We start from the raw sequence: 12,281 nt of genomic DNA on the forward strand, positions 1-12,281 counted from the left end.
GTGTCTCTCTCTCTCCAACCAATGTCTTTCATACGCGCTCACAGACACAGTCACAATTATTCTGATCTAAATTCAAACAAGTCACTTACTCACTAGTTTACTGCTTACTATATCACAATTTCACTGAAGATCAGGTTGCAGTGACCCCTTTCGCACCCCACACATTTCAACATCTGCTGGAAGTCTGCTGATACCACAGCTGGGAAGTCTCCGAAGTCACGGGTGCGCAACCTCAGTTAGAAACTGATGTCAAAAATGACCTAACTGTTGTGGATATTTTAAGAAGTGTGTGTGTGTTTTTCTAACAAAAGACACTGTTGTTGCAGCTCTCAAAACTAGCCTGCCAGTCAAACCAAGAATTAGAATTAGAGGATTAAAATTACAGGATTCTGATCATTTCTATACAGGCTGTTAAAGATTCAGTCTATTTCAAAGGTTGCGCCCCCGCCCCGGTTCTATTTTCTATCGCGTAGAACTGATATTTCTTGCACCACATGAAACCCAACCTTCTAATCAGTTTGAAACTAACTTTAGGATAGTGATTCATCAGGCAACAGACTTCCAATAATGACAGACCTAAAATGGTTCTACCAAGATGCTACAGATACAAACTATGACATTTTAGCTCATGCTCATTTCCGATCTGACCGTCAATGTTCATAGTCTGAGCCGGAATAGTCCCGCCTTACAGAAGGAACTGAAATTAAGTACTAAATCTGTAGCAAGGAGACATCTCCTGGGTCTGGAGTTCACTCCGAAAGCCGCAGAGACAGATGGTGACTCAGCAAAAATTCCAAAAACACCAGCCCACCCCAAGGAGTAGAACAAAAATTTGCAGGGGGAGGATTTTACTAAACTAAAGTACTAAACTAAAGTTCACCGCTTAAAGAGCGGGAATCCAAAAATGTCGCTGCACAAAATGCTGACAGAATGCCATTTTATGGATTGCATCTCTGTTTCCTGAGTTGGATGAGAGCCGATCGAATTCCGACTCTCTTGACCTTGACCTTGTCCTTCATGCTATTACCATTAAAGTGAATGGTGGTGGATCACGTTTCAGACACATAACAGCCCCTGCATGTGCTGCACCAGACCCAGGTTACACAGGGAGTTGGGTTACATCAGGGTCAGCTACAGTACAACAGCGGTGCGTCACGCTAGCAATTTACAGTCCTGTTCCCAAAAGAGTTACACGCCAACAGGAGTGAAGGAATGGTAAAGCACTATTTTATTAGTCATTAGTTTCCGCATTTCTGGGGGATATGAGGGTAATGGCTTACAATTTCAGTTCAGGATTAAAGGACCAAAGAGTTTAGTTAGTGAGTGCAGATATTCAACAGATACAGTTGCTCATAGCTCTGTAATAAACCAGGTGATGGCTACCATGTTGAACACGGGTCACGTGAACATCGCACAAACTCTAAAATGAGCTAATTTTAGAAGACATTCCATGGAATCATTTTCCTTTCCCAATACAGACAAAAACATGGTGCATTGTCCAGCCTTAGCCTATATTCCAAATGTACACTAACACAGAACTTACTTTACATTCATGCATGGAATCTGACACACGCTCTTAACCAGAGCAACATGCATATTTATCAGGATGACAATATGAGTGTCCCTGGGTCTTACTAGTATTACTAGCACCATACTCCACCAGGTGAACTACTGAAGCAATGTGGTGAATATTCAAAATATTCCACAATATCAGAGATCTTGAGAAATCGTGAAACCATTTAACTTCAGAGCATTTAATGGTTCAGCAGCTCTAACCAGCTCTGTTCTAGACATCAAAACTTCACATTGTGCTCTGACAGACAGGGACCCACACAGAGTGATTGAACAATATCTCGACTTAAGCAATAGAGGCTTCACACCTGTAAACCATGTCCATGAATCATGCTTCCAGAAAATGAGTGCACTAACTATAAATAAATTAACATTAGCATTATAGAGTGATCTCAATTAGCACAAAATACAGCGGTCAGGAGGTCAGTTTTATCAGCAAGCAAAAAATATCACATAACCCATCCCCAAGGATGCTGTTGCAGTTATCTTATTAAGGCTCGGCTCCTGTTGTGTTCTAATGAGAGTTTTCCCTCAGCAGCATGGACCCAAATCAAATCAAATCACAATTTGTCATGCAACTTAGGCATAGGTGTGAAAGTGGATGAAAAGCCTAGATGCATAATCCCTCACAGTATGTAAATACATAACATACAAACATTAAATACAGAATGTTTCCATATTGACCTGCACCCTATTTTACTGTGAAGCTATAAGCTGCGAATTACAAATATACATATTTCCATTATACTACAGCCAATTATTTTTGCTATATAGGATATAGAGGGGATAGAATATTTATATTATATACAAATATTCAAGATGTGGGTAGAGACATACAAGATATGGTTGTATCTGTACAAGGTTACATGTACCAGCTTGGCAAGGTATGATCAGTTCAAGCTCCTAAGACGTCCAGGATTTATTGTACCATACATGAGCCAGCATGGAGGTGAGTGTAGTGAAAGGTCTGTGGTGGTAGACAGTGCAGTGAGCTGTATCGTTAAAGTTCACGTAAGTAAAGTGCAGAGTGAGGGTGTGTTGAAGATTGTCTACTGGAGATGAGATGTGGGAGTGACGGGCCAAGACCTCTTTGAAGCTGCATTGTGAAAATGACCAAGATCAGAAGAATTACCCAAATAAAACTAAATGCAGATGGCCTTCCTACTATTTAATTTTTTTTTATTTCTGTGTAATCTTCCATTTGAAGGCGCTACAGTGTTTTGGGTTTTTTTCTTCTACAAAGGCTGTGTGCGCAAGGAAGACAATACCACCAATATGGTCACGTGATGTTTTATGCAGATGAAATTTCAATGGTTAAAATCAGGTCACGTTACTTTCCACCCTAACGTCTTGTTTCTCTCAAAAATGTCACAATCCAGACAGAACGTTTGTAGTGATGTCCATTACCCATGAACTATATTAAGACTTTTGCTGTGTTTTTTATGTTACTCAAGTGTGGCACTTTTGTTCCTGTTATTTTTAGTAAATTCCGAATGTGGGTTCTTCCCACCTGGCCTGTAATTCCTGACTGGGCTGTTTCACAAATCCACATCCCTCACGTAGCACACTGCTGCCAACTCCAGCAGAGCCCCTCCTGCAGGGCCCATGTGCAGGCTCTGCCCAATCAAAGGAGAGGATTTAACAAGAGCAGCAGGAACCATGATGCCAGCGTTTATGCTGAGTAAGCAAACTTGAGCAGCCATACTGAAATAGCAGACAGTACCATTCTCTCGTTCTCTCTCCTTATCCTCTTTAATTAATTGATGAGACCAGTCAGGCATACTGGGGGACAGAATGCATTGCTGTGGTCTTGAGAACTAGAGTCCTAGTGCAAAGCCACAGTGGTATGGTGTATGCAGTCGTGCCACCTTAGTGGTAGGGTGCATGCAGTCGTGCCACCTTACTGGTATGGTGCATGCAGTCGTGCCACCTTACTGGTATGGTGCATGCAGTCGTGCCACCTTACTGGTATGGTCCATGCAGTCGTGCCACCTTACTGGTATGGTCCATGCAGTCGTGCCACCTTACTGGTATGGTCCATGCAGTCGTGTCAGTAAAGCTCTGTAATGTCTATCTGCTGCTAAAATCTCCTGCTAAATTAACACTCATGCCATTAAAGTCTGGAAGACTGAGCCATCAGATTAAAGAGACAGACAAAGGACCCCCTTTCTTGCCCAACATATTGAGCTCATAACGAGAAACAACAAAATCTTTGATTTAGTGGAATCTATTTGCAGAGAGATAAAATGAATAACTACATGTTTTATATGTTTGCGGACAAATTAAATGAATAATATACAAACAACTATGGTAAATTATGAATAAACAAGATAATTGAATCAGTTTCTGGTCATCATGTCAATTTAGACAATAAATTTAGAAAGTCAGTTTGCTAATTCCAAATTCCTTTAGATTAAAACAATTATTAAAACATTATTTAGTGCTGCAAAAGTACATGTATATGATAATCACATTGTAATTTCTCAAATTTTGATTTTTTTTTTTAAGAAAAACTATTTTGAAATTTAAATTGAACATTTCCAATGACAACCAAAAAGGAATTATCTTCAGCAACCTGGACATCAAAAAAAGATTTTATATTTTTGCAAAATACTGTTTCGTATCACAGGACAAGCACACTCCTGTGGGGCTACAATTCTGCTTCTTTCAGTTTCAGTACTACTGAGAAACCCAATTACAACTATTTAGATTTTTTTCCTTTTGAATCCTGACTGTACCTGGACTAGACATCACACAGCAAGCATTCAAAACAAGCTTGCTTTATCAGGCAACCTTTAAACACAGCATTCAAATCATTTGACCCTCAACCCCACCCCCTCCCAACAACTTGCTGAACTCGCTCTCTCAAAATTGGGAAAACCAGTCAAGTGTCTGTGAAAAGTAGATAAAATCACTGACCCTACCAATTCAGCATAATATATGGCCACCCATGTCAAAGCTACAGAAACCTGTTCTCTGGAGAAACTGGTAACTATTGGAACTGAGAAAATTGTGAATAACCAAAACAACGTGTGATGTAATTTCAGCGCCACAAGATCAAGAGACACATCTTATACAACACTACTGCCAACTCAGTAATATGACTAATCGAACAGCATTCAAGATGGTCGTGTTTGTGCTTTGGCCGTCATTACCTTCCGAATTTTCTTCGCATGGTTTTGTCAGAATCTCCCGGTTCCGTGCTAGCGTCTCCCTTGTGACACTGCTTTAATTTCGGACTGCTGTCCACCAGTGTCTTCGTAGCGGAGCTGTCATGGTCTGCGTTGGGCGAGTTATTTCGCCTTCGCATCACTGAAATTTTGAAGGAGCGGAAGAGATAAAGATCAGATTAAAACTGGAAAACAATAACAACTGTCTAAAGGCAGTCAATCTGCGTAGATGATCGGGAAAGAAGCAGGTGGCGATTTCAAACTGGATGACTCGCCACCCTCTGACAATGATACAGCCGGTTAGTACGTCTAAATGGCTCTGCCTCCTCCACAGAGAAGCCGACACTCAGTACTTTGCTATCTGGCTACATTGTTATCTAGCAGAAGTCCGACATCTGCAGCGACCAGCTGATCAAAGTAACCTTTCCCTTAGGTTCCCGAACAGCCAATCAGCGCTGACCATCTGATCAACGTAACCTTTCCCTTAGGTTCCCGAACAGCCAATCAGCGCTGACCAGCTGATCAACGTAACCTTTCCCTTAGGTTCCCGAACAGCCAATCAGCGTTGAGATGTGGCGGCTATGCTGGAGACTGTAACCTAGCAATAGCGGTTGGTTCCACGAAAAGAGGCGAATGGTAAACAAAGTTGGACACGTCAATCTACTGATTTTCAGTCCATTAAACATTAGGCACGAAACGTAGCTAGGATAACTACCTTACTAGTTGACGAGTGTAAACTAACAAATTTACGAGCCGACAACCGATAACGCTAGCTAGCTAGCATCGAGCTAAGTTAACTGCTTTCTTAGACAAGATGGTCATATTCGTGGAACAGCAGTAGAAGTAAGCTGTTGGCTTGGTTAGCTAACTAGGTGATTCAATAAACATTAGCTGTTATTGGTTAGTGTTTTGTTTCCTGACGTGAGGCCTTTCCCCTAAAACAAGATAGATTACCTGCTAGCTAGCTAGTTAGCTAACTACGTTTGGACGAAAACGTCTTATCGTAACGTTTCGTTTGCTAGCGAGGATATACGGCTTATCTTGTTAAGTGTAAGATCTTTAAACGTATAAATAGACATTTAATGAAGTATAAAGTCAATGTTTCTGCAAATAAACTAAAAACCAAACCTGTTTCATTTGGTTAGATTTCATCGTTTGCTTTTGTTTGTCCAACAAGTTGTACCATAGTTTCCTCTCACGTGACAAGTTCTGTCATTGATATGTGTTGTCGTCTGCTTTCAGCGCATTTATAAATGCTGATATCCAATTGTGACAAGCATGGAAAATCCAAAATAAATAGTGTTAAGGCCTAAACATAATTAAATAGAGAAAAAAAAATAAAACGTATAACACACTTTGTCCCATTTCATGCTTAGGAGATATTTTATTTCAGCCTGTGTCCTTTGGAGAATATAGAAAAACGTTAGCCCGGTTAGGTTTGTTTTACTATGTTTACACACAGCTAATTTGGATAGGTATGCAATTTAAAAAACTAGAAACAATTCAAAAGGTGTTTCGGATAACTAAATATTGAAAAATATGTTTGTTTTTTCAAGCGTGAGCCATACTAAACCCCAGCCTAGCAGACGGAAGTGTCTACATCAAACGAGACAGATAATAAATAAGTGTTTATATTTCACCGTTGCTGAATATAAGAATGGGTTATGTTATTTTTATAAGCTTTTAAATAACAAGCTGACTTTGTCATTCTCTTGAATAACTCATTACTCTTCTCATTACTTTAGCTCAGTGTCACAAAGATAAAAATAATAGCTATCTATTTACAGCAAGACACTTTTGTCCAGAGAATCTTACAACAGAACTTGTAAAGTTCTTTGCAACAGAAATCCTTATGTTGCTACATTAGGTTAGAGTCTAGGGATATCATTAAGCAAGAACATTGTCAGAGAGAATACACACAAGGAAAGTACATACATGAGCTGTTTGTTTGATTTGTTAAATTCCCCACTCACCATCCAGGCTTTTTCCTTCAAGTTCCCACGACTGCACTCTTCTGGACGGAGATCTTGGATGTTCTTCTTGGGATGCTTGCGCCATTCATTCCAGTTTGGGAGTCACAGTCCCTAATGCTCAAATTACAGTGAGAACCACAATTGACTTCACTCTCCACATCTTTTCTAACGCTTCTTTCAGCCTTTGGTATTTCTTGAGCTTTACATGTTCCTGATGTTGCTATCACTTGGGATTGCCACATCTATCACTACAGCCCTCCTTTGTTCGGTTTGGTTAGTCATTACCATCTCTTCTGTATGTATCTGTAAGTCCCATGGGTTTTTAGCATGGTCATTTTCCATTACCTTTCGGGGTGTATCCGACTTAGACCTTGGAACTTCCAGAACATTCTGTATACTATGTCAGCCCTTGGTTATGGCATTCCCTGTATGCCCTGTCTACTAGTATCACCAGGACATCTTTGTACAGCCTGCATCTGGGGGTCCTGCCTGCTGGGGTAGATCCCACACTCTACTGATCTCTTATCCAAGGCTTTATCCTGTGCTGCCATGATTAGTGCCTCTGTGCTGTCTTTCAACACAGCCTTTTCCAACCATTTGTAGGATTTCTTCATATCAGCCACTTCCACTATTTGCCATTGGTACATAATGTGCCAGGGTTTATCCTCCCATGATGGTCCCTGCTTCTCCTCATTTCCATCCTCCTCTGGTTTCTACTGTCTCAGGTACTCACTAAGCACTTTGTCACTTTGGACCATTATCTTGGTGTATTCCTGGCTCTTGGTTGTTTCATCCTGGATAGTGGCTCTGATGCTCATTAGTCCTTGGCTCCTCTCCTTCCACTTAATTATCTTGGTGTATTCCTGGATCTTGTTTTTTTCATCCTGGAAAGTGGCTCTGATGCTCACTAGTCCTTGGCTGCCCTCCTTCCACTTAGAGTAGTCTCAGAGTGCTGAATTTGGGATGAAACCCTCTGTGCATTGTGAGGAGTTTCCAGGTCTTGATGTCAGTGGCTTCTATCTCCTCCTTAGGCCAGTTTATTGTGCCAGCATGGTATCTGGTGACTGGCAGAGTGTAGGTGCTGATAGCTCGGCTCTTGTTTCTTCCATTCAGCTGACTTTTCAGGACTTGCCTCACTCTTTGTAGGTACAAGTTACCTTCTTGTAGTGCAAATCCCTCTGTTCGAGCTACTTTCCCTGTCCTTGTAACCATACGACCACACTTACCCTATCCAAATGACATTCCAATGTCTTTGCTGTATATCCTAGTGAGATGGATTAGTGAGTCGATGTCTTGTTCCCTTCTGGCATACAGCTTGATGTCTTCCATGTAGAGGAGGTATCCATGGCTACTCATGGTGAAGATCCTGCACTTGATGGTGACTTGTGCTATTAGCTTGAAGTTGGCCTCTATGGTTGTCTTCCACAGCCCCATTGAGTTCTTGATGAAGGTTCTTAGAAGTCTGTTGATGTTATACAGCCTCAGGCAATCCAGGATCCATGTGTGGGGCATTGAATCATATATTTTCTTGTCGTAAATCCAGTTGGTACACAGCTTAGTCTGTCTGGTCTTATAGTCTCAAATGAATGTTTTCTCCACCAGTAGATGGTGCTTAGCTCCTCTGGTGTTCTTTCCAGTGCCTTTCTGGGCCCTGCTCCTGTATTGAGCCATGTGCCCACTCATCTTAACTGCAATTATACCCGACCAGATCTTCCATGTTGTATAGAGGCTGGTCCCTTTAGTAACATATGCACAGAAAGGTAGCTGGTTGTCCAAGCCAGATTTCTGGAATTTTTAGACAGAGTGATCAGAGTTCTCAGGACAGGTCCAGATCTTGATGTGGAGCAATATCAACAGGAATATGTAATAACATTATTTTGATTCAGTGTTGGATAATTGGCTGCCATCCATTACAAGACATTAGGCATGCCAACAAGTTATTTAACCTTAATGCAATGAGTAGCTTCTCATTTGTTAAACAACCATGTTGAAAGACACAGCCTGTGGTCGTGGAAAAGATGTTAATCTGTTTCAGAAGGGTCAAATTATTGGCATGCATTAAGCAGAGAAAACATCTAAGGAGATGCTGAAACTACTAAAATTAGGCTAAGAACTGCCCAACATATTATTAAAAAGTGGAAGGACAGTGGGGAAACGATCGTGATCGGCGATCACTTAAACGTGTGGTGAAATCAAATCGTAGAAAAACAACAGTAGAACTCATGGATATGTTTGATATTGAAAGTAAGAGCATTTCCACACGCACAATGTGAAGGGAACTCAAGGGATTGGGACTAAACAGCTGTGTAGCCTTAAGAAAACCACTTGACAGTGAGGCTAACTGGCAAAAATGGCTTCAGTTTGCTGGGGAGCATAAAGATTAGACTCTGGAGCAATGGCAGAAGGCCATGTGGTCAGATTTACCCTGTTCCAGAGTGATGGGTGCTCCATCATGCCTAGTGCCTACCATACAAGCCTGTGGGGGCAGTGCTATGATCTGGGGTTGCTGCAGTTGGTCAGGTCTAGGTTCAGCAACGTTATGTGCCCAAAGAATGAGGTCAGCTGACTACCTGAATATACTGAAGGACCAGGTTATTCCATCAATGGATTTTTTTTCTTCCCTGATGACATGGGCATATTCCAAGATGACAATGGCAGGATTCATCGGGCTCAAATTGTGAAAGAATGGTTCAGGGAGCATGAGACATCATTTTCACACATGGATTGGCCACCACAGAATCCAGACCTGAACCCCATTGAGAATCTTTGAGATGTGCTGGAGAAGACTTTGCGCAGTGGTCCGAATCTCCCATCATCAATACAAGCTCTTGGGGGGAAAAATGAATGCAACTCTGGACAGAAATAAATGTTGTGACATTGCAGAAGCTTGTGGAAATGATGCCACTGCGAATGCATGCCATAATCAAAGATAAAGGTGGTCCAACAAAATATTAGAGTGTATGACCTTTTTTTTTGGCCAGGGGGCGTCATCCTCCTCTGGCCCAGTTACAGTCTATACTCAGTCTTAAACACGTTGCGTAGCTGTTCGTTTTCCAGGCAATAGATGGCAGCATGACCCAATTTTCTCTTGTATACCCGCGTTGGTCATGTTTTCTTTATTTTTAAAAACGGGGCCGATGTATAATAATTTTACGTGTGAGTTTCAACTCTTGGTATACACAGCTCAGATCAGATTTAATATCTGGCATGCCTGTTACAATTTTTAAAAGAATCTTCAATAGCAAAATCCAAATATATATCACTGGCACAAGAGAAATGAAAAGCAGCTCGAATGAACGGTGTAGAACCGCTAATATAGCAACTTGCACATAGGCTGTAAACTATCCGTATATCTCTGTATCATTCTGTTCCTAAGATCATATTTTGTGTTATGGTGTGCCGTCGTGTACTTTGGTCATATTTTCCAGATTTAGCCTGCTATTTAATTCTCCTTCTTTGATCTTCTTTGAGGGCTGGTAATCAAAATATCTAATGGACATATACAATTCCCTCACAGTGACAGTGATATTTCTGTTTTTGAAGTGACAAAATGATCTTGCTGTCATGCCAATACCATATAATTATGTTGTGGATCCAAATCAAAAGCAGTCCTGCTAAGTGGAGGAAGATGGGATCTGATTGAGGTGACCGATAAGGAAGAATACGACAATAACCTACTCTACTAAGTGTAATTTTGCTATTTTAATACTTCTTTACTGAATTCCAAAAACATAACACCTCTTGCCATGTTCCATGGCCCTATTCATCCATCCATTCATTCGTTCATTCCCAGATTCCCCCTTTCAAACTTATTTCCCCGGAGTTTCGCTGACTTTGGAGTGATTCTCTGATACGGTACTTAATCAAACCGAGGATGCTACACATGTCACCAGCGAGTTTGTGCATCATCCCTCTTCATCACCAATTCCATCTCCTCCGCCGCCGCCGCCTGCTGACAGCTGGCATTGTACAGCCCTGACATGTTTCCCTCTATTGCCGATGACGGGGGCGGCGCTCGCTTTTGTGCCAGCACCAGTCGGCGTTAATTTACATATTAAGATTATGCCACTTCGCTTCACATCTCGGCGCAAAGTGCAAGCCCTGCCTAATGTGTCACGCATGTGAGTGTCATTTCAAAAGGCTCCGCGCGGGCGCGCCGGCGCGCGCGCGTCCGCGTGTTTTGAGCTCCCTCATTATTCTGTCGCGAGCGTTTCACCGCTCTATGAAGTGCTGATTGCCCGTTCTTTGTTTTCACATTCATTTATTTGAATACCCACCCTGTAATCAAGGTCCCGAAAATAAGATATTAAAAAGGCGCGCTGGCATTTTCACGGTGACGCTAACAAAGTGCATTCATGTGAGCGATGACTTTTACTCAGTCTAACCATCAGAGCTTACAATACCCATCGGAGCAGTAACAAGTCCACGGCGCCGACTAGAACCGTATTATAGCATTAAAACCCGAATTAAACACGGACACGCAGTGAGGAGGGGGAGTTTCACATCTGATCAGTCATCTCTCTCGCTCTCTCTCTCGTTCGGAGTCATGCTAATGATAAAATAGCTCACTAATTCCAGTAATTACAGCGGTCACTTTGTGGGAAATGTAAGACTGACAGCATCTCATTGTCGAGTTCTTTGGCTTCCTGAGACATTTGTGAAAACAAACCCCGGAACTGAGCTTCGAGAGAGAGAGAGAGAGAGAGAGAGAGAGAGAGAGAGAGAGAGAGAGAGAGAGAGAGAGAGAGAGAGAGAGAACAGCGAACCAACTCAAGATCATAAAAAAAAAATTTAAAAACAGCGTGTTGAAATGACCCCTCATGACCGATAGAGAAACTTCGTGTGTAGAACTGAGTTGTCAAAACCATACAACAAAGCTTACTATGTAGCACTGACTCCGTAAGACAATTCTGCAAAATGTGGGGTATAGAAGTGACTCCAGGGAAATATTTCTGAACAGTTCTGAGGACAGTTTGTTTTGTAAGCATTCTGTAAAATCCAAAGACTGAAAGCGTTGAGACTGGGGTGAAAAATGAGACTGAGGTGAGTAATTCAAATGCCCACTATGAACTATGAGGAGACAGGACCCCATATCCTGTCAAAAGAATCATGGGCTGCTGAAAAGTCTTGCTTTATGGAATCGAGGATCACTTATATGCAGTTTTTCTATTAGCAAAAGTACTTGTGACTACGGTTGTGAAAAAATAAGTACACCCACAGTGTGTGTGTGTGTGTGTGTGTGAGAGAGAGAGAGAGAGAGAGAGAGAGAGAGAGAGAGAGAGAGAGAGAGAGAGAGAGAGCGCTATTTATTGAGATATTCAGTTTTCCAAAAAGACACATTATTTCTAGAAGTGGAAAATAACTGAAAAAAGACCGACTCCAGGTGAAAAGGGGAGGAGAATAATTAGACATAAAAACATATCGCCATGATGGTGAAACACACTTTGCACTAATTAACAAAAAAATAAATAATAAAATAAATAATAAAAACATGTTGGTGAAACACACCTAGCACTAATAAACTAAACAAAGAACCACAACTATCTGAACAAATCAAAAACACTTA

At 41.4% G+C, this 12,281-nt stretch overlaps 1 protein-coding gene across 3 annotated transcripts in view; it reads right to left on the reverse strand.

Annotated features, from left to right (window-relative positions):
- abhd12 (abhydrolase domain containing 12, lysophospholipase) overlaps positions 1 to 5,949 on the reverse strand; it is a 28,490-nt gene extending 22,541 nt beyond the window's left edge. For 2 of the 3 annotated variants that reach the window (XM_027024591.2, XM_035532957.1), the window contains exon 1: positions 4,728 to 5,165. In XM_027024591.2, coding sequence (XP_026880392.2) covers positions 4,728 to 4,882 — 155 coding nt within the window. In that variant the 5' untranslated portion in view covers positions 4,883 to 5,165. Of the gene's footprint in view, positions 1 to 4,727; positions 5,166 to 5,870 lie in introns of those variants that run through there. The other variant, XM_035532958.1, reaches the window with a different exon arrangement.
- Between the last annotated feature and the right edge of the window lie 6,332 nt (positions 5,950 to 12,281).

This window comes from Electrophorus electricus, chromosome 13 (assembly GCF_013358815.1).
Source record: "Electrophorus electricus isolate fEleEle1 chromosome 13, fEleEle1.pri, whole genome shotgun sequence".
NCBI classification, from domain to species: Eukaryota; Metazoa; Chordata; class Actinopteri; order Gymnotiformes; family Gymnotidae; genus Electrophorus; species Electrophorus electricus.